Source organism: Aethalodelphis obliquidens, unplaced genomic scaffold (assembly GCF_003676395.1).
Source record: "Aethalodelphis obliquidens isolate GAN/ISIS:26980383/991018 unplaced genomic scaffold, ASM367639v1 scaffold2, whole genome shotgun sequence".
Lineage (NCBI taxonomy): Eukaryota > Metazoa > Chordata > Mammalia > Artiodactyla > Delphinidae > Aethalodelphis > Aethalodelphis obliquidens.
This window is the reverse complement of record NW_020837946.1, coordinates 25,236,291-25,260,663: the sequence shown is the minus strand read 5'-3', so window position 1 is coordinate 25,260,663 and position 24,373 is coordinate 25,236,291. Positions and strand designations below refer to the sequence as shown.

Below are 24,373 nucleotides of genomic sequence, written 5' to 3'. Positions count from 1 at the left end.
ATATTCCATACAAACAGAAATCATAAGAAAGCTGGAGTAGCAATTCTCATATAAAGCAGAATAGACTTTAAAATAAAGACTATTACAAGAGACAAAGAAGGACATTACATAATGATCATGGGACCAAACCAAGAAGATATAACAGTTGTAAATATTTATGCACCCAACATAGGAGCACCTCAATACATAAGGTAAATGCTAACAGCCATAAAAGGGGAAATCAACAGTAACACAATCATAGAAGGGGAGTTTAACACCCCATTTTCACCAATGGACTGATCATCCAAAATGAAAATAAATAAGGAGACACAAGCTTTAAATGATAAATTAAATAAGATGGACTTAATTGATATTTATAGGACATTCCATCCAAACACAACAGAATACACTTTCTTCTCAAGTGCTCATGGAACATTCTTCAGGATAGATCATATCTTGTGTCACAAGTCAAGCCTTGGTAAATTTAAGAAAATTGAAATTTTATCTAGTATACTTTCTGACCACAATGCTACGAGACCAGATATCAATTACAGAAAAAAATATGTAAAAAATACAAACACATGGAGGCTAACCAATACACTACAAAATAATCAAGAGATCACTGAAGAAATCAAAGAGGATATCAAAAAATACTTAGAAACAAATGACAATGAAAACATGATGACCCAAAACCTATGGGATGCAGCAAAAGCAGTTCTAAGCAGAAAGTTTATAGCAATACAATCCTACCTTAAGAAACAAGAAACATCTCAAATAAACAATCTAACCTACACTGAAAGCAATTAGAGAAAGAAGAATAAACAAAATCCAATGTTAGCCGAAGGAAAGAAATCAGAAAGATCAGATCAGAAATAAATGAAAAGGAAATGAAGGAAATGATAGCAAAGATCAATAAAACTAAAAGCTGATTCTTTGAGAAGATAAACAAAGTTGATAAACCATTAGCCAGACTCATCAAGAAAAAAAGAGAGAAGACACAAATCAACAGAGTTAGAAATGAAAATTAAGAAGTAACAACTGACACTGCAGAAATATAAAGGGTCATGAGAGATTACTACAAGCAACCATATGCCAATAAAATGGAGGACCTGGAAGAAATGGACAAATTCTTAGAAAAGCACAACTTTCTGAGACAGAACCAGGAAGAAATAGAAAATATAAACAGACCATTCAGAAGCACTGAAATTAAAACTGTGATTAAAAATCATCGAACAGGGCTTCCCTGGTGGCGCAGTGGTTGAGAGTCTGCCTGCTAATGCAGGGGACACAGGTTCGTGCCCTGGTCCGGGAAGATCCCACATGCTGCGGAGCAGCTGGGCCCGTGAGCCATGGCCACTGAGCCTGCGCGTCTGGAGCCTGTGCTCTGCAACGAGAGAGGCCACAACAGTGAGAGGCCTGCGTACCGCAAAAAAAAAAAAAAAAATCATCAAACAAGAAAAGCCCAGGACCAGATGGCTTCACAGGTGAATTCTATGAAACATTTAGAGAAGAGCTAACACCTATCCTTCTCAAACTCTTCCAAAATATAGCAAAGGGAGGAACAATCCAAACCTCATTCTACAAGGCTACTATCACCCTGCTACCAAATCAGACAAAGTTGTCACAAAAAAAGGAAACTACAGACCAATATCACTGATGAACATAGATGCAAAAATCCTCAACAAAATACAGGCAAACAGAATCCAGCAGCACATTAAAAGGATCACACACCATCATCAAGTGGGGTTTATCCCAGGAATGCAAGGATTCTTCAATACAGGCAAATCAATCAATGTGATACACAATATTAACAAATTGAAGGAGAAAAACCATATGATCCTCTGAATAGATGCAGAAAAAGCTTTCAACAAATTCAACACCCATTTATGATAAAAACCCTACAGAAAGCAGGGATAGAGGGAAATTACCTCAACATAATAAAGGCCATATATGACCAACTCACAGCCAACACCATTCTCAATGGTGAAAAACTGAAACCATTTCCACTAAGATCCGGAGCAAGACAAGGTTGCCCACTCTCACCATTATCATTCACATAGCTTTAGAAGTTTTAGGCACAGCAGAGAAGAAAAAGAAATAAGAGGAATCCAAAATGGAAAAGAAGAAATAAAACTGTCACTGTTTTCAGATGATACTATACATGATACTATACATAGAGAAGCCTAAAGATGCTACCAAAAGACTACTAGAGCTAATCAATGAATTTGGTAAAGTAGCAGGCTACAAAATTAATGCAGAGAAGTCTCTTTCACTCCTCTACACTAATGATGAAAAATCTGGAAGAGAAATTAAGGAAAGACTCTCATTTTCCATTGCAACAAAAAGAATAAAATACCTAGGAATAAACCTACTTAAGGAGACAAAATACCTGTATACAGAAAGCTATAAGACACTGATGAAAGAAATTAAAGATGATACAAACTGATGGAGAGATATACCATGTTCTTGAATTGGAAGAATCAACACTATGAAAATGACTATACTACCTAAAGCAATCTACAGATTCAATGCAATCCCTATCAAACTACCAATGGCATTTTTCACAGAACTAGAACAAAAAATTTCACAATTTGTATGGAAACACAAAGATCCCGAATAGCCAAAGCAAATTTGAGAAAGAAAAACGGAACTGAAGGAATCAAGCTCCCTTACTTCAGATTTTACTACAAAGCTACATTAATCAAGACAGTATGGTACTCGTGCAAAAACAGAAATAGAGATCAGTGGAACAGGATAGAAAGCCCAGAGATAAACCCACACACATATGGTCACCTTATCTTTGATAAAGGAGGAATAAATATACAATGGAGAAAAGACAGCCTCTTCAATAAGTGGTGCTGGGAAAACTGGACAGCTACATGAAAAAGAATGAAATTAGAATACTCCCTACCACCATACACAAAAATAAACTCAAAACGGATTAAAGACCTAAATGTAAGGCCAGACACTATAAAACTCTTAGAGGAAAATATAGACAGAACACTCTATGACAGAAATCACAGCAAGATCCTTTTGACCCACCTCCTAGAGAAGCAGAAATAAAAACAAAAATAAACAAATTGGACCTAATGAAACTTAAAAGCTCTTGCACAGCAAAGGAAACTATAACCAAGATGAAAAGACAACCCTCAGAATGGGAGAAAATATTTGTAAATGAAGCAACTGACAAAGGATTAATCTCCAAAATATACAAGCAGCTTATGCAGCTCAATAACAAAAAAAACAAAAAACCCAATCAAAACATGGGCAGAAGACCTAAATAGACATTTCTCCAAAGAAGATATACAGATTGCCAACAAACACATGAAAGGATGCTCAACATCACTAATCATTAGAGAAATGCCAATCAAAACTACAATAAGGTGTCGCCTCACGCTGGTCAGAATGGCCATCATCAAAAAGTCTGCAAACAAGAAATGCTGGAGAGGCTGTGGAGTAAAGGGAACCCTCTTCCACTGTTGGTGGCAATATAAATTGATACAGCCACTATAGAGAACACTAGTGAGGTTCCTTAAAAAACTAAAAATAGAACTACCATACAACCCAGGAATCCCAGTACTGGGCATATAGCCTGAGAAAACCATAATTGAAAAAGAGTCATGTACCCCAATGTTCATTGCAGCTCTATTTACAATAGCCAGGACATGGAAGCACCCTAAGTGTCCATAGACAGATGAATGGATAAAGAAGATGTGGCACATATATACGATGGAATATTACTGAGCCATAAAAAGAAACGAAATTGAGTTATTTGTCATGAGGTGGATGGACCTAGTGACTGTCATACAGAGTGAAGTAAGTCAGAAAAAGAAAAACAAATACCATATGCTGACACATATTTGGAATCTAAAAACAAACAAAAAAAAATTGGTTCTGAAGAACCCAGGGGCATAACAGGAATAAAGATGCAGAAGTAGAGAGTGGATTTGAGGACACGGGGGAGGGGGGGAAAGGCAAGCTGGGATGAAGTGATAGAGTGGCATGGACATATATACAGTACCAAATGTAAAATAGATAGCTAGTGAGAAGCAGCCACATAGCACAGGGAGATCAGCTCAGGGCTCTGTGTCCACCTAGAAGGGTGGGATAGGGAGGGTGAAAGGGAGACGCAAGAGGGAGGAGATATGGGGATATGTGTATACGTATAGCTAATTCACTTTGTTATACAGCAGAAATTAACACACCATTGTAAAGCAATTATACTCCAATAAAGATGTTAAAATAAATAAAGAAATTGGTAAGTCATATGCTACAATGAAAACTAAAAAAAAAAAAAAAAAATAGAGCCAGATAAGAGAAATCTGTTGCTTCTGGTGTAGGAGGATTGGACATTAAATAGGATGACCAACTTTCCAATAGTTATGGTTCTTGGTCACATTGAAACTTCTCTCTAGTCTATGAGAAAGAAGTTGTATCTCTCTGATCTCTCTGTAATAGTCTTAAATTATTAGGATTAATGAAACAATTTCTATGGCCCTGGATTAAAGTGCAATCTCTAGAGTTCCTAGGGAGCCACCAACTCTCTAACACTGGAATTGACATAAAGATAACTTGGGTCCAGACACACATTGTCTTATTTTAGCTGCTTTTGAGAAATGGAAGTAGGTAATACATCCCATATATTATATATTGTATATATATGTATGTGTATGTTTCCATATGTACATATATATGTGTATATATATGTATGTATGTATGTGTGTGTATATATATATATATATATATATATATATATATTTTAACCCTGGGTGGGAGAGAAGGCAAATGGTGGAATTGGGATTTTATAATCTCTTAAACCTCAGGTTTATTGATTTCTTCCTATAACATATAAGGAGATAAAAGGGTATTATACTATATTTTCAAGTAATATTGCTCTCAAAAAGACACCCACCTTTCCTCCATCAGCATTATACTCTTTTTCATCACCTTCCAAGAGCCTGGCTAGTCCAAAATCCGTGATTTTTACATGGTTTGGAGATTTCACTAAGACATTACGGGCTGCCAAATCCCGATGAACAAGCCGTCTTTCTTCCAGGTACATCATTCCCTGAAAAACACCAAATTCCCCAGAGAGTCAGTTAATGCCTATGCTCTTGTATTGTCAAAAAAGGTGTTTCCTAGCGTTCAGTTGCAAGTGCTTGATTTCTCTAAGTAATGGCAGAATCTGAGAATATTTTCAAAATTATGGAAAATGTGGAATTAAAAAAGCAAACCACAAATAGCTTTTGGCCTTCTTCCCACTAAAGCTCTGTAAAGCAGAATGAATTACCTGCATATGAGCTAAATGTTTGATCATTTTTTCCCAGATACTTTATATTCTTTTGCAAACACTTTCGTTAGTGAGGTATGCACGTGTCTTAGTAGATAAGCTAACAGGTACTTGGACTGACCCACATATTCTTAATTGTTTTCTCCTCAATAACTTCTGTTTCATGTCATTTTCCCCCATACACCCGCTCCAAACAAATGCCGCTCTCCATACTTTTCAGAAGTATTTCATATGAAAGTTTAATGGAGGCAAATTCACCTTTATAGGTTCTATCAAGTCTGAAGAATCATATTATTCTTATTAATTATGCAAAAAAATGAAGTTTGCCCTAGGGGTATTAAAAGCCTATAATTTAAAAAATAGCTTTGATGACATTAGTAGTCATTATGAAAATCCACAAGTAAAATTACATTATTTATAATGACCCTTAAGTTAGCCTTTAATATGTTTTCTTCATAAAACATATACTGTAATTAAAAACAAAACATTGCTGATCACCAACAAGAGATAAACTGGCTCTTCCCTCAACATACACACACACATCTACATGTATATGTACATATACACATGTATATATATGTGTTATATGTGTACACAACATATATATTAAAATATATATAAAAATAATCCATAGAAACAATAATTATTAATTGTATTTCATCAATAGAGAAACCAAGAGTCATGAACCACTAGCCTTAACTACAAGGTTGATGTAAAACCAAGGAAATGAACCCAGAGGCCCAGATTAGAATGAACATCCTTTGTTTGAGTGAACATATGTTTTGTTGAAGAGTTAGGGAAAATTCTATATTTGAGGATTTCAGTGGTAAAAACAAGTCAGAAGTGTTATAAAATGGTTGAAGTATGCTCTCATGCCCATTGCAAATCAGTGATGCTGGCAGTTAACATTACAACTGCAGGACTTTGAAGGATTAACGGTTTCTGATATCAAAACAAAAGCTGTGGTAAACAGAGACATAAATCACAGAGGTCAAAAAATTATGAACTGTCTACAGGTGTAGTGGAAAGAGAATATTGCTTCAAACAGCATCATGAGCCAAGCACTATATAAATGCCCATTAAACACAACCAGTGGAGATACTGCCTGATATGGTGCAATCAGTCAGCAGTTAGGTGACATCATATGTATTAGTGTTTTCTGATATCAACCCACAACCGGGATTTATGGGGTTCTTTCCCTCTTTCCTAAACAGTGCTTTGTCTTTGATTACGCCAAATTGGAAGTTTTTAGAATAAAGTGAAAACAAATAGCCCTTGCATGCTTTAAAAGATTAAAAAATAGACTTATTGCCTTGGAGGTAAAGTATGTTCAATAATTTTGTCCCTGTAGGAAGTGTCCACAAAAAACAGTCACCATTCTCTTTCTTACCATCTTCATAACAGAATATGTAAAGAGTATTGGCAACAAATTAATATTCAGATCCACACATACTTACAGAACACATACTGTATGCCAATCACTGTGCTAGACATCAGAAAGACAGAATAGAGTGAGAGAAGGTCTGTGCATTAAAGGAGGACAGAAACTCATTAGTAAAGTGGGCACATATGGAGTATAAACTTGAATGGATCAGTGATGCATGCAAGGCATTTAAGGAGGACCATCTGTAGTATAGCTTAGCAAGTATGCATGAGAGGGGAGGCTTCAGAGAGGTACTAAGGCCTAAGTATGGTTTGAAGGATGGATGTCCACCAGTTGGACAAGATGAGGGAAAAATTGCAGTTAGAGAGGACAAGCACAGGGTCATCAATAGCATAGTGTACTTGGACAAAGGTATATAATTCTGTATTTCTGAAGCATTATGTATATGGTGAGTGGTGAGCCTGAAAAGGTAAGAAGAGGCTAGATCCAAGAGGGGCCCCTTATATGTCATGATAGAGAACTTGAACTTCACATTTTATGCAGCATTCAATGTGGTGATGCGGGAGTTCTTTTAAAATGGAGAGTGACACAATTATCATTAGAGCCTTGAAAACATCACCAGCTGCCAGTAGAGAGGATGGATTGCACACAAATACAGCTAAAGTCAGGAGTCTGCCACATTACAGAAGAAAAGTGATGAGAGTGGAATAAAGGTTGTAAATTGACCATCCATGAGTTGTATCCATTTTTCCCTTTTTTTTGTTCCCACACTGAGAAAGTTTCAAACATCCTCTTCAGTTGGTTGCTGGCTATACTCCATTAAAGGCATCTGGTCCCCAGTTTGCCAGGGTCCTACCACTTACTATCACTTTTCAGGAATTCTGCTTTTATTATTTATGGTAATCATCCAGCTCCTACATGCATGAATGTCTGAATCTTCAACTAAACTAGGCCAGAAGGAACTAGGGAGAGAACAATTTCAAGGTACATTTATAAAATAAAATAACCATCCTTGGTAAATGACTGAACAATGAAGAAGAGAGTAAACTGAGAATAAGTCTGTGCTTTTGACTTTTGTAATTTAGATAATGTAATTTAGGTAATCATTTGGATAATGATTCCCGTAACTAGATATTATCCTAATGTAAATATATTTAAGAAATATATACTCTACCAGTAGGGAACTAATATTCACCAAGGAACTTAAGACTCTAAAGTCACATTCTACAGTATAAGCAAAGCCTCAAAAACTCCAAAAGATCTTTGACAGTCTACACACAAAGCCTCAGGAGGTGATAGACTATCCTGAACCTCAATACTATTTGTCCGTAAAAAAGTATTTTCTTCAAAATAATGAGAAATAAATTCAGGAAACCAGATGATCAGCTCTATTGTTTCTCCTAGCCAGCTGACCATGATCAAAAGAAATAAAAACAGAAGCATCCACCTCCTTCCCAAACCATCAAAATACATTTGTATGGTTGCTTTGTAGCTATGAAACATCATCGTACAAATGCACACTTTCAAATCATTAATTATGACTGTCATCTTAGTCCTACTCTCACACCCTGAATTAGATTGTTGAATTCTATGTATTGCTCACAATAGGTTTCTCCACATCACAGTCATTGAAATAGGATTTTCTTACCAGAAGATCTCATTAGAATCACATTCTCTGGTAAATTCCTTCAAAATAAAATCACTCCTTAAATCAGAGTGTGATGAGATTAAGGAGGAAGACAATTATTAGAACAAAAATAAACTGGATGAAGTCCCGTGAAGTTTGAAGATGATAGAGGGATACTGCATTGGTTGAAAAGGATCCTCTTACTCTGCCCTGCAGCGATTCCCATGTCCTTGCCATGCCAGCTCAGGTGGAGTACATGATGGAAATACGAACACTGACAACAACCTCAGCTAACATTGACTGATTCTTAGAATGCGGCAGGCACTAACTAAACATGTCTACAGTAGTAGGTTAACTTAATCCTATAGACGCATACTACTTTCATCTCATTTTAAATATGAGAAAACCAAGGCTAAGAGAGGTCAAGTTACTTGCTCCAAGTCATCTATTTAATGAGTGGTAGAACTGGGATTTGGTCCCTTGGTGTGGGAATTAAAGTCTGCATATTTAAGCCTATCTTATCTCTTGATGTGTCACCAGGTAGTGTGGGTATATAGAAATGAATGTACACAGTGAAGTCATATAGCTTCAAAAGATCCTAGTACTTTTGCAGAAAAAAATTAAATATTATCAAATGTTTCTATGAACTCAGGGCATAATGAAGGTGACTGACATGTTTGTATTTATATTTAAAACTCAGCTAACTTATATAATCTTTTATAATTTAGCAGGAGTTTAAATTGTGTAAATTGGAAACTCAGTTCTTGTTCTGACCACAGGGTATGCAGGATGGTGGAGTGGGTTTGAGAATAGATTCTGGAGTTCATTGCTTGGCTAGAACCCCAGCTCTGCCATGCTCTTGCTGTGTGGCTCTAGCAAGTTAATAAACCTCTCTGTCACTCATCTTCTTCCTCTCTAAAACAGCCATAATAGCACTTATCACAAAGGTTGTTTTGATGATTAAATAGTATGTAAAGCACTTAAGGAGTAAGTGGCATGTAATAAGCACAGAACATGCAATGTTGTTCGATGGATATATATCAACAGTCCTAGTGCATAAGAATCACTTACCCTCATTAACTTGAAGTGCCTATTTCAGAAAATCTGTGAACCTCAACTAATATATCACAGTGGGTGTTCAATAAATGTTTGCAAATGGTGATACATATACCCATAACCTGCCCATCATTATTAATGTGTGGCTACAAATTTCAGAATAATTACTGTTCGAAATATTATTTTAATAACAATGCACCTGAGGGTGCTGTCATATAAGGAGAAGGAAAAATTAAAGAATCTAATAAAAGATTTGGTGCTTTCCATAAACATATCACATATTCAGGAATTTAGTGAAGATAAAGGTCATAAACAAGATAGGTCAAAAAATTTTCAATGCTGCAGGATGTTTTCCATGGGTGAATAAAATAGTAGATTTTCTGTACCAAAGAATCTGCCTTTTATCACTCAGCGCTGAGGGGCATTCTGGGTGGAGGTGTTTTCGGGGCATCTTGTCTACTTCTTGATCCAAGTGTTGCAATTCTGATTTTACTCAAACTACTCAGAATTTACTATCACCACACCACTCAGAACTTTACCATTTTCATACTTGCTCTAAATGCCTTAATGAGTTTTCAAGACTGCTTACTTACTGTTCTGCTCATACCTCTTACAATATGCATCAATAAACACAAACTCGCTAGGGAAAGTCAAATTTTACTCTTGACCTTCAGGAATGCACTTTAATACAAAATCCAAGGATAATTTTATTACAACTGAATTTAAAGTTTTAATCTCTGGTTAGAATTGACTCATATAAACTGCTCTATGGAAAAAAAATCAGTGACTGACAATTTTAAAATATTTGGTATTGATGAACACCTAGCAATGACCTTCTTTTCAATCTTATGATATTGAATCACAGCTGTCTAGCAAAAATGCTTCATGATTATGCTTTAATCCAACGTTAAAATGCATTCTGCCCAGCTGCAGGAAGCTAACGGAAGTCAAGAGAGACCAGACTATTTCTGACAATAAATATTTGCTTCCCATATATAGGCCAGGCGACATTTTCATCAAACACGTGTGTGGAGCTAAAAATTTCAAGTTGTAGTCAGTTCTCATAGGCATTAATCTCTGGAATTAGCAAGAGTACATTTTTTTTCTGTTTTCATTCTAATAACCTGAAGCTTTCTGAATAACAGGAAGCTTCAGGAAAACTACCTTCAGATGAAAATCGCTCCTCTTTTCTACCTTTCCTTCTGAAAGCAATTGTACCTGTGAGGGGAAAAAAAAAAAAAAACTAACTCTAATGCTCTCTACTATTAGGGCTGAAGATATGAGCATGTTCAAGGGAAGAAAAAGACCTTTTTGGATGAAGTGACTGACCTTATCCAAATAGTACATGGAGAGAAACTAAGGGGGCTCTGTAATTGAATCAACTGAGAAGTCTTTTCAACCAGCCAAAGCAGGTTCATGGCACAGTAGAAAGAACACAGAACTTAGTGTTGCAAGAGAGAAGAAGTCCCAGACATGCTGCTCACAAGATTTATGACCACAGGTACTCAATTCGCCTCTTCTATAAAAGTCACAAATTGGCCTAAATGATCTCTGAGGTGTTCTCTGGCTTTAAATCTTTATTCCATGATGGAACTGGAAAATATATCTATCTAAAATATTAAGTGGTGGCCAATAATAAACACAGATAACAGTAAAGAAAGAGGTAGAGTAGATGTCTCCCTTCAAATGTTTCGGGAGAACAGTGAACACGTTTTACTAAAAGTCAGTTTAGTGCATCTGATGTTTAAACCCTGGCTACTTACTATCTGTGTGATCGTGGTCAATTTATTTGTGTTTCCTTTTCTTTATTCGTTAAATGGGGATAATAATAGTATCTACCCTGAGGATTGTCTTGAGGATTCAATGCCTTAATGTTTGTAAAACACCTAGAACATTCAATATTCTAAGATACCATGTGTTAAATAAATGATCTCAAATTCATCCTTCTGATGAAAAATACAATTCAACCACTATAAGAGAAAGAAAAGGCAGCCAACTAAAACACCTACTGATTACTCAGCACTGTTGGGTGTGGTGACTTCTGTTTCTCATTCTATTTGTCCCTGAATGTTCTTCCTCTTATGCTGCTCAGGAAGAAAAGCAGATTCACATGGTTGTCCCAGACTGGCTTAGCATTAATACTACAGTTTAATTCTCACATTTTCCAACTGCACCTATGACCTTCAAGAGACTTGGTCAGGTTGCAGTTCTTAAGAAGATTTTGCAATATTGAGGACAACTGAATTTCCATCATTTTAATAGTGTGTAGTGAAAACATTATTGGTTGCTATTAAAATTTAGTTCCAATAATATATTTGTGTGTGTGTGTATGTGTGTGTGTATCTATACATGCATGTAGTAGATACTATGGTGTGCCACCCAGAAACCTCTTCAGGCCCAAGTTCTCCTAATCTCAGCTTCTGGGAGTGTTGACTGCTGAGGGCTCTCATCTTGGCTGCTTTTGTTTTGAGGCAGTGACACCCGCCAACCCAACTACAAGGGGAGGTGCTTTGCCAGGGGTTCATCCTCTCACCAGAGGCAGCCCACATCCAATAATTTGTTGATGTTGAGTTACAAAGGCCATACCTCTCTTGACAACTATGAAGAGCTCTTCTAATTCTGGGACACCCCATGGGATTGAATGATTCCTTTGTTGCAGTTTTATCATAGCTGAACTTTTCCTTCTACCTAATACTGCTTTTTCACTGTCTGATAGGTGTTGTTCTTGAGAACACTTAAGAAAAACTTCCTACATGCAAACTTTTCTCAGAGATTGTTTTCTAGGAGCCAACCTAAGGCAATGTGTGTGACTTGTTTTCTTTTAGGATCTCAAGTACTCAGAATTTTAAGCTAACCACACTCTAAAATTCATGCACACTATGATCATTGTTTCCCTCTATCCTCTACATCAACCCCATTCTTTATGCATCATAAATATCAACAATAATGTTTTTAATACATATCCTTTCAATCTATCATCTGTATGTTTATTTCTTTTTATCTATATTTTCTAACAAGTGCTTTGTGTTATTTCTAATATATAAATAGTATTGTGTATTAAATAGGATCATGTTTTACTCATTAGGCTTTTTTTAGATTCAAACATGTTGCTATATGTAATCCAGTTCTCATAGCTGCACTGGATTATACATATGAATTCACAGACATATACACTTGTATAACACAGACATGCACTGTCAGTTGTCTATTCCCCTATGGAAGGGTACCAAACTTAACTCCATCTCTTTGACACTGCAAACAAGACTGAATTGAACATTAATACTATTTGTAAAATGCTATAAATTGGCTTCACAACATAAATTATCTGCTATTTAGTACTAATTTCAGTGTAGGAGAATCTAAACAAACAATAATAGTAATAGTCACTGTGGAAGATACAACATGGAGCAATTTCTTGTTAATTGAGAACACTGAAACCACATGGGAAAGACAAAACATAACTGTGTATATTATCATTATATATGTTTGTATCTATTAAATAGTTGACCTTTATTTACACACTCGGTGCCAGGGGCCTGTTTTAAGTGCTATATATACAGGAATTTACAAGAACTCAATGAGATCTCTGCTACTATTATTCCCATTTTAAGATGAGGACGCTGACACACAGAGAAGTAAAATAACTTGCCCAAGAGTGATAGCTAGTGCATGGCAAAGCCCAGAAGGACCAAGATTTGAGTGCATGCAGCTTAACTCCAAAGCCAACAATCTTAACCATTACTCTATATGACCGTAGGTATCAATAGACTATATAAAACCATATATAAAACTAAAAAAAGACAGTATATACAAGTGAATTGTTGTTATATAGACAATAAATGCTCTAAGAGTTCAACCAAGAGAAAACTCTTGTACATAATACTCATTTAAAACTTATAAACAAACTTTAGTTTTTCTGGGTTTCCTAGGACAGTACCTCTGGAAGCACTTTATAAACCAACATTTGTGAATTCAACTATGCACTTCCAACAATTTGAAGATTCCCTGGCATTTACCTGGCACTCAGTACATGTTTGTGGTTGGATTAAATAAACAATAAGACCAAAAGTTTGAAAGGCTGTCCAGACAGTAGCTTTTTCTTTGCAATGTAAATAGAACAAATGTAAAATCTGTGACATTTATGATAGGAAGGAGGAAAACAAACCCTGCAACAGTTAGGCCAAACCCCAGATGGTAATATTAGAGTACCAAGGAATGTGAATGAGGACACTATTTAAAGATTCCTGAGGTTGGCAGGGGTAACATAATTTTTTTCTTCTTGTTTCCTACAATTTCTTCAAATATTTCTTCAGAAATTTTATTTACCACCTTTCGCAAGCTTTTGAAAATTTCCATTGGAAGAATTTGCAGAACAGCCTCCTTGAGACTCAAAATTTCTCTTAAAGAAACAACAAAATGAAAACAGTAAAATTAATAAACAAAAAGAGTAAGTTAAAAAGTATATGTGAGAAGCCACTGCTTTCCTACTAAATAAATTACAGGGGAAAAGCTCATCTGCCTAGATCAAGAGAATACTAAACATGCTACTGTTCTCCCCTCTCAATGACCTCTTGTCAATATGATTACAGATGGGAGGAGTGAATCGTATAGTGTCCACACTCTCTTAGAGAAGTAAACCTAAAATGGATTACTTCTACTCCTTAGGCAGCTGATCAATAAAGATGTGGATTGTAATGAGAACAGATATGTCTGTAGGTTGTAGTAGTTATCCTCTGTGTCTCTTTAGAAATTAATTAAAAATAAATGAAGTGTGCAACCTATTAATACAGCTACCTCTAGATCAACAGATAGAAACTGAGCCTTTCTCTGAGCATACATATTATGCAAATACATTCAAACACTATAGGGAGGCCTTAGTTATAACCAAATAGAAACAGATCATTTCTAATATTCTCTAATTTCACAGAATTGCATGCTACTGGCTGGAAACCATAAAGTTCAGTGGGTGGGAATACGTATGCCATAGTTTCCTTCTTAGGACAATTATATCAATTTTTATGAGGTATTCTCTTTACAAAGCAAAACTTTTGCCATAATACAAAACTAAAGAATCTCAATAACTATTTTCCTGTGTGGTATACGAGCCTTGGCAGTTGAGTTTATTGATAACTACTGAATATTTTTAAATAAGTATCTTCCCATGGAAAAAAATGTAAAATTCCTAGAACACTAAAAGCTCTCATGTGATTTGAGCCAATTTACTGTCAACATGTAATATGTGTCATTCAATCCAATTCTGCCTCTATCTTATTTGGATGTCAATGGACTTGGTCCATCTATGCAAATGCTTACCCAGCACATGTAAAACTTGAAATGGTGTACCATACGTTCCCTCCGAAAGTCACCCAGCTACTTCCCAACACTTCCTCTGACCCCTGCTCCTCTTACTCAGGGGCCTTCCTTCTCAAAATCTTCAGAAGGATCTGAACCACAGCTTCCAGCTTATATCTCAATCCATTGTTGATTTGGAAGCCCATGTCCTTGTTTCAACCTTTGTACTCTCCCTCTGACAGAATGCTAGGAATTTATCTCTAGTCCTAGCATAAGGACATAAGAGAAAGCATATACCCTGAGAAAACCATAATTCAAAAAGAGTCATATACCACAATGTTCATTGCAGCTCTATTTACAATAGCCAGGACGTGGAAGCAACCTAAGTGTCCATCAACAGATGAATGGATAAAGAAGATGTGGCACATATATACAATGGAATATTACTCAGCCATAAAAAGGAACAAAACTGAGTTATTTGTAGTGAGGTGGATGGACCTAGAGACTGTCATACAGAGTGAAGTAAGTCAGAAAGAGAGAAACAAATACCATATGCTAACACATATATATGGAATCTAAAAAAAAAAGGTCAGAAGAACCTAGGGGCAAGACAGGAATAAAGATGCAGACCTACTAGAGAATGGACTTGAGGATATGGGGAGGGGGAAGGGTAAGCTGGGACAAAGTGAGAGAGTGGCATGGACCTATATACACTACCAAACATAAAATAGATAGCTAATGGGAAGCCGCTGCATAGCACAGAGAGATCAGCTCGGTGCTTTGTGACCACCTAGAGAGGTGGGATAGGGAGGGTGGGAGGGAGACACAAGAGGGAGGAGACATGGGGACATACATATATGTACAACTGATTCACTTTGTTACAAAGCAGAAACTAACACACCATTGTAAAGCAATTATACTCTAATAAAGATGTTAAAAAAATAAAAATAGAAAAATAAAAACAAAAACTAAAAAAAAAGAAATACCAGCTTTATACCTTGGCTCATTTTCTATCCCAACATTACCATAGAAGGAGCAGATATCATCGCATACCTATAACATGAGGATGATTTAGCTCTATTTAAACTGATAAGTTGTATTCTGAGTTTCTGCTGTCTTCATAGGCTTGGGGATACATATGGTGTCACAGTAATGACACAAATTTCACTGTTTCTTGGACCAACCTGCTGGCAGAGCACTTATTGCTACTTGCCCCTCTGAAGCCTTTTCCAGATATTTCTGGGGTTCCCAAGGGAGCCTGCAGATGTTCATAAATACTGTCTTGCTTCTTTTTCTCAGGGCTCTTCAATGATATATTCAGTCATTAAATTTTAAGCTGGAGCCGCTGTGGAAATGCTATCTTTGCTGAGGCTGCTATCTCTTGGTTCTTCAGAAGTTGCAGCTTATGATAATTCAAAAGAGTGAATGATGCCTTTCCATCCTCTCCTCCTCACCATGTCAGAGCACCACTGTCTTGTGCACAGCCTTGGCGAAGTGCTCTACCTGCTTCTGAACTCTGCACCGTATTTTGCCCCCAGCTCTACCAGTAGATATTGTTGAGACCCTAGCCTCAAAGTCCCCTTCAGAACTTCTTCAGTAACTTCAGCTCCATACTCCTTAAAGAGTCAGACCTAGTCCAAGAGGTAGGCATGGAAAACGGTTACATCCCTCTTTGCTTAACTCTCCTCTCTTTGACCTCATGCACTTTCCATAATTTCGTCATCTTCCATTACTCTTCAACGCATGCACAATTACGCACAAGCTGTCATCTGCATGTCCTGAACCATCTCTCTCTCTTACAGCTGAAAAAAGTCCTCAAGTAACTTGACTCAGCATGTCACTCTTGCTTTTCTTGGAATTCCTCACCTGGAAATCTATGGTCCAAGCCAACCTGAAAATTCTCTTGGCTCTTTTGTCTTTGCACTCACTGTTCCCTTTACCTGTAACACCCCTTCACCACACACTGATACACTCTTCCTATCATGCTTCAGACACAGACTTGGTTAAATCTTAACACTCTGTTAGATCATAAATTAGATGTTATTTCCTCCACAAAGCCTTCCCTCACTCCCAAGTAGATTGTGTCCTTCAATGATATGACCTCAGAAGGTTCAATTTTCCCTATCGACCTCAATCTGTCTATCTGTTTATCTTAAACTAAACCCTGAGATCGTCAATCTTGATAAAATAACTTTCTATGTACGGCTAAATCAAAGTCCTTTTATAACGCAGAAAGAACATGCACTTATATTTATGTTAGTCTGCAACTTCTATGCTAAAGCTTTAGAAATACTACACAGCATATTACACAGTGTTATCAGTTTCATGTGAAAGGTAGAAAAAACCCTCAAATATGTCTGATTCCCAATTAAACACTCATCTACTGACATGATTAGTTTGTAAAACTATTTTTAAGATAATTAAGCACCACAGAGAGGAATGGAAGTAGAGAGCTATGTTCTGCCTTGTTCAAAACCTTAAAGATTTAATCTGATCACCTTTCATTCTTTTGCTGCAAACCCTTATGGATTGTGAACTGCTTGGAGTTGTGATGGTGTGCTCCTGCTGAGATGACATAAATCAATTTGACCCTCCTCACATTTACCAATTCCATCACATTTTAGGCAGTCAGTAAATAGTAGTCAATTGATTGATTTCCTCTTCTCCCTTCTGCATCTATTTATCCATACTCCTTCTATTGCCTCTGAATCACCAGGTTAGCAGAGAAGGAACTCAAAACAATAATAAATATACTCACATACATACAGTTTCATAACAACTAAAAGTAAAAGAAGAAGAAAAAGGATAATAAATGTTTAATATTACTGGAAGTAAATTTGTATTGTTAAGGATGATTTTTATTATATTGTCCCTTGCTTGCTTTCTTTTTTATTTTTAGATGTTACATATCTGCAACTTTTCCAGCTTACTTGGATGTGCTGCAAATTGATTAGTGAATATTTTTACTTCCAGGAATCTTGGGGGTTTTGTGCTAAAAACTATCTGTTTTTCTACGAAGGTAGGGAAATCAGGGTGTTGTTCATGCCCACTGTCAAAATGGAATTTGAATGCTGCCCTCTTTATCTGTGCTTCTTTCTACTTCACAGAGTTATGCAGTTAATACCTCACATGGAAGAAAGTTGAAACATACATCCCACAAACCATGTTCTAAAACATCATCCACAGCCCATTCCTGTTCATCTTTGACAATTAGAGAGTGGAATATAATGATGAGTGTTAGGTCTAGAACAAAAATCCCCAGGTTTCAATATTAGCTCAATCACTGACTAAAGGCAGCTGTGTGACCTTAACCATGTTAGTGAGCTTCTCAGTTTGCCAGTCTCTTCGTCTATTAAATGGGGAGGGAGACACAAGAGGGAAGAGATATGGGAACATATGTATATGTATAACTGATTCACTTTGTTATAAAACAGAAATCAACACACTATCGTAAAGCAATTATACCCCAATAAAGATGTTAAAAAAATGGGGATAATAATAGCACCTTTTTCATTAGGTTGTTATGAGAATTAAATGATCTAGTCCTTATAAAACTCTTAGAATGGTGCCTCATCAAAACACTCAACGTTGTTGGTTATTATTATTGTCCCCTTTGTCCAGCACCTTGCATTATAGATGATTCTTATTTTTCAGAATTTCACCTTTCAATCAACTAGCAATTTTTTCAGATGTTTTCAAGCATACTTTTATTCTTAGAATCTCAAAGATCATCTATCACCCAACAAGCACATGTCTTGGTATTGCTGTCTTTCATAGAGTAGTTTAATTTCAGCAAAATTTTATTTTGTGTTTATACACTTTTGTTTCTTTGTACAATTATCTGAATGACACTTCATCTTGATGTTCAAAATAAAATAGGGTAAAAAAATTAAAAATTTTCTCATGAAATTAATAAAACTAAGACATATAGAGAAATCATTAAAGGTGCTGAAATTAGCATATCTTTAGCCTCTGCTGTGTACTCATTGAACTTAAGCTAATTGACTGTATATGAAGTTTTAAAAGAGCAAAACTGAAGCACACGAAGGAAAAGCTCTACATCCATCACTGTAGATGAGGAGTAAGGGTAATGGAAAATTAGAGATTTTATGATACTCTTATCTATTACTCTCACTTATAACATGTAGATCTATTGTTCACATTTAAGATTTTTACTCTTGCTTCTTTTATGAATACATTATATATAAAAATTGGGGCCATCTCCTATTTGTATATATGTATACATATTCCACTGGGCTATCAGCTATTAAAAAGAACTGGAAGTAAGACATTATTTATCTCCTCTTGATCTATTTCTAGCTTATTATATATATAATAGTCATTGTGTATAAAATTCATTCTACATATAGTTGAAAAAGATAAAGAAAGTTTTCTTGTTTCAACAGTTATCTATTGAGTAGCTATTATGTGCTGCTGGGCACTCTGCAAATGGTCTTACATATAAAGATAATATAGTGTTTCCTTCAAGTTATTCATTGCCTGGTGTGAGAGATATACATGGGCACAATAGAAAATGTAAAGGAAGTGTTCTGAAAGTACAGAAAAAGGGAAATGTAACACTTCTTGTGTTGATTACAGAAGGTCTCTCAGAAAAGGTGAAATTTAAGCTTAAGATTGAATGAAACATAGATAGTTAAATTTTTTGCTATAATACAGTAAGAGTATTCTAGACAGGATAAAAAGCATGTAAAAAACCATACAGTCCTAAAAGGTAATAATATGTTTGGAAAAAAAATTCAAGAAGTTCTTTGAGGATGGGACAGAAGTTGACAAGGGCTAGAAGTGCCACAAGTAAGTGTCTAACTTAATTGTTACTATCTAATAAGACATGCAAAGGAGTCACTGGAAGTTTGATAAATGAATTGACATGATCATACTTGGTAATTGTGCAAAGAGTAGACAAATACAAAAGAGATTAGAACGAATCAAGGAGATTGATTAAGATGTATAATACTAGCTCAGATAGCAATGGTTTAGCTTTGACTAATGCAGTAACTTGGAGAATTAATTCTAGGTTGAGAACAGCAGATAAAGATGGAAGCTCATCAGTGATAATAAAGTCAAAAGAGAGGTGAGAGAATGTAAATTTTTCCAGGGAAAACTCAGGGAAAAGTATTATTGTTAAGTGAGTGGGTAACAGAAAAGGAAACTAACAAAAGTGACTGAACGTACTAGTGGTCAGATTCATAGAAGAACATGATGGAGTGGTATTGTGGAATTGGAGAGAAAACACGAGAGAATTTCAGGAAGGTGAAACTAATGGCGGTGTTAGGTGCAATTGAGAGATTAAAATAAAAAAGATAATTGAATGGAGACTCTTGAGTTTGTAAATGGGAACATTGGTGTGTTAGTCATCTCAGACTACCACAAAAATGCCATTCTGTCTGTAGCCCCTCAAAGTTCATGTTCTTCTGACATGCAACATATATATATTCTATTCTAAGAGTCCCAAAGTCTTAACTTGTTCCAGTATCAACTCTAAAGTCTAAAGTCTCATCTAAATATCATTTAAATCAGATATGGATGAGACTTGAGGTGTGATTCATCCTGAGGCAAAATTCCTCTCCATCTGTTAACCTGTGAAACCAGACAAGTTATGTGCTACCAAAATACAATGGGGGATAAGCATAGGATAGATAGTCCCATTCCAAAATGGAGAAACAGGAAAGAAGAAAGGGTGATGTGTCCCAAGTATATCCAAAACCTAACAAGGTCAATTCCGTCAGATCTTAAGGCTCAAGAATAATCATTTTTGGTTCAATGTTCTGCCTTCAGGACCTACTGGGGTAGCAGCCCTGCCTCTGCAGAAGAGCTGGGCAGGGGTCCCATCCCATCCTCCATCACTCCATAGGGCAGTCCCAGCTCCATGGGTTTGGGTAGAGGCTGTCTGGCCTGTGTAAACCAAGGCACTAGCCTTATTCATTTCTTTTTTTTTTCTTTGCGGTACGCGGGCCTCTCACTGTTGTGGCCTCTCCCGTTGCGGAGCACAGGCTCCGGACGCGCAGGCTCAGCGGCCATGGCTCACGGGCCCAGCCGCTCCGCGGCATGTGGGATCTTCTCGGACCGGGGCACGAACCCACGTCCCCTGCATCGGCAGGCGGACTCCCAACCACTGCGCCACCAGGGAAGCCCCCTTATTCATTTCTGAATTGCCTTTGAGACATTTTTCCCTCTTCTTAAAGAAGAGTGTGCATTCACAGCCAAATAGCTCCATTTTCTGAAGAGCTACTCAAGGAATTTAACAGCCTTCCTTCATTTTGTCCTGTCTCCATCCCCTTTAGTTCAAACTGGCAGTGTTTCTGCTTATATAATCTCATAAACTCTTTATTGATTGATATTCCAGCCATACCCTTGGTGTTCTCTTTAGAACATGCTTTCTAAATTTTTGCAATATGGATAGGCTGATAATTTTTCAAATCCTTAAGTTTGGTTCCTTTTCACTTAACAATTCCTTCTTCAATTCATTTCTCTCCTTTTACATTTTATTATAAGTAGTCAGGAGGAACCAAGGCCCTCCTTCAACACTTTGCTTAGAAATCTTCTCGGTGAAATATCCAATTTTATTGTTCTCAAGTTCTAACTTCCACAAAACACTAGAATGCAAACAGCCAACGAACACAATTCAGCCAAGTTCGTTGCCACTTTATAACAAGGATCACCTTCCTTCCAGTTTTCCATATGTTTCCTCATTTCCATCTGAGACTTCACCAGAATCACCTTTAACATTGATATTTCTGGCATTCACCTCAAAACTCTTCCAAACTCTACCCATTTCACAGTTCCAAAGCTGCTTTCCTATGTTTAGGTATTTACTACAACAGCACCCCAAAGTGTATATTAGTTATCGCAGGCTGCCGTAACAAAATACCATAGACTGAGTGGATTAAAGGCCAGCAACTTATTTCTCACAGTTCTCGAGGCTGGTTAAGTCCAAGATCAAGGTGCCAGCCAATTCAGTTCCGTGGGGAGGGGTCTCTTCCCGGCTGGTAGGTGGCCACTTTCTCATGTCTCCTCACTTCTTGTAGGGGCATTAAACCCACCCTCATGACCTTATCTAAACCTAATTCCTTCCCACCTCTAAATACCATCGAATTGGGAGTTAGGGCTTCAACAAATGAATTTGGTGGGGGAACACAATTCAGTCCATAACAACAAGGTCTAGTGACCTGGTTGAAAGCCACTAGATTGCAGTGGACTCGGGGGAAAGCAAGGATTTGAGAACGATGGTCAACAAAAAATTGTGTTCTTTTTAAAAAGTAAATAAATAAATAGGCAGTCACTTTAGGAAGAAGAGATAAGTTTGGGGTTGTTCATTCACCAGTCCTAGAGAACTGATATAAAGGATGCATGAGAGGAGCCAGTGAGTCAGAAGAGACTGATGATCCAGGAATGAGAAGAAATCATGGAGAAATGCTGCAGCTGGGATGAGAGCAAGAGTGAAGGTAAAAAAGGTAAGCTATGTAAAGGAAGAAAGACAAAGCTTTCTCTGAATCAACAGTGAAAGAAAAGCTGGCCGCTGGAAAAGAGCAACAGTGCAGAAATTCATGCCCTTCTATCATTATTTTGCTTGGTAAATTAGGAAACAGTAACACAGTCTCAGAATGAGAGAAAATATGAGACAGAGAGAAGAGGTTCAAAGTGGCTCAAAGGAGGGACATTGTTCAGGTTTCACTGTGTGCACAAACAGGTGTCCATGGAGAGGGGAAAGGAAGCTCACAGGAGCCTCTTCACAAGGTAAAGATAGTCAGAGAATACTGAAGGCCAGTATAAGACAGAAATCATAAGCTTGTAATTGCATCAAATGGTGTGAGTATTTTATTGTCCTCAGAGGCACAGAAACAGAGTAACTGGATATTTGGGTCATCCAGGGAAAAGTATTAGCAGCTAAGCATGATAGGAAGACAGAGAACAGAACAAAAAAAACAATTTTGTAAAAATACACAAATGTTAGAAAAAATACACAAATCTTTGAAACTCAGAATGATTGTAGACATTAGCGTGAATTTTGAATTTGGTTTATTCTTCAAGGGCTTTCTTACTACACACACACAGAGGTCACAAAATATGTCTTCCCATCTAAATATTTAAAAAATAAAATCACTTTTTCCCAGAATTCTATTTAAAAAACTTTATTTTAAGCTTAATATCAAAACTTGGAAGTATCAGACAACGACTGTAGAGCAGCCGGTAAAGATGTATATTCTAAAACAATGAGACAAGAAGAGTAACTTTTTAATCATATTACAAGGCATTTTTCACTATTTGACTTATTTTAACAATTGGCTTCCAATAATTCCCTCTACATTTGTAGTTACAAATGATCCATGTCTCCTACAGAATTTAATTTTTAATCATCACATATTTTTAAATAAGTGAGGATTTTTTTCACATGTCACAATATACAACATTTAGCTAAAAGGCCCTACATTAGGAAAACTACAGACCCTCTATAAACCACTGAAAGAGTAGTACGATGAAGCAACACAGACAAGCCAAGGAAGTGAATCTATAGATTTAATGAAACCAGTGACCTTAGGTTCAAAAATCAGTGGGTTTATTTTGCTGTCAGAGTGAATTTATTTGAATCATAACTTCTATATTCCTTTTCAATTGTAATAATGTTTGGCAAAGTTGAACTACCTTTATATGGGTTCACAGTATTCAATTTCATTTTTAAAACATCTAATGCAAATTTAATACTTTTACTTTTTACGACAAGACTTAGCTCAGTCTGAAATAATCACTGTATTAACATTTTTTACTCATTCAAATAGTCCAATTCATTATTACAAAAACAGCAAGCTTCCCCAGTCTGTCATTAATTCCTACTGTTTTAATTACAAGAAAAAAATACTTTATGGAAAGCTTTTGTGGATAATGCCACTGTAAACACAATCTTGTGTAAAGATATGAAAATAAAATGGAGTTGTTTTTTCTACATCAATATTCTAGTAGAAATAGCATGTTTTGGGCCAAAAATTTAAAGTCCTAAAACATCATGGAGCTTTCTTTGAATTCAGTCACAAACAGGCTGCTTAGAACTACATATTAATTTTGACTATTTGGAAACACTAAGGCTACATTCAAGACCAACATTTTTATAAAACAGCTCTATATCCACCAGGATTTAACAGATTTTTTTTTACTGCCCTCCAACCAAACTTAGTTTCTGCTCCTATATATTGTGATTACATGTAAATGATTGTCAGTATCAGGAGATTCAAGTTACTCAAATCTTAAAATTAAGTGCTACATAAGATTTACACAGAAACAATATCCAACTTTTGAGATAAGTAATTAGTAAAATGTTTAAATCAGTCTTTACAAAACTGACTACTTCCTTTAGAATGTATGTTACGAGGAACATGGCTGGGGTTGTAGAGTGAGGAGAAACCTCATAGTGTATATTTTTTAGCTTTAATTTTTATTATTATTATTTTTAACATAAATCAAAGTATATCACTGAGGGACATGCTTCTGAATTTTCCACCCCAAAGAAGGTGAGTTTAAATTCAAACACTGTTGGAGGATAAGGAACTTGGGCAAAAAACTTTAGCAACCATTCACAATCTTCCAGAAGTGACAGGCAACTGTATATGTGCATTTCCACCCAACAACAAAAACAACACACACACATATAATGCAATGCAGACTGTGATAAATGCTATAATGGAAGTACAAAGACCTATGCACACATGGGGGTTAAAGAGGAATTCTGAATGGA

At 36.3% G+C, this 24,373-nt stretch overlaps 1 protein-coding gene across 4 annotated transcripts in view; it reads right to left on the bottom strand.

Moving 5' to 3' along the window:
- The window catches only part of ERBB4 (erb-b2 receptor tyrosine kinase 4), a 1,127,099-nt gene that overhangs the window by 45,769 nt on the left and 1,056,957 nt on the right, over nt 1-24,373 (bottom strand). For all 4 annotated transcript variants that reach the window (XM_027122307.1, XM_027122329.1, XM_027122298.1 and 1 more), the window contains exon 21: nt 4,892-5,047. In XM_027122307.1, the coding sequence (XP_026978108.1) occupies nt 4,892-5,047 (156 nt within the window). The remainder of the gene's footprint in view (nt 1-4,891; nt 5,048-24,373) is intronic.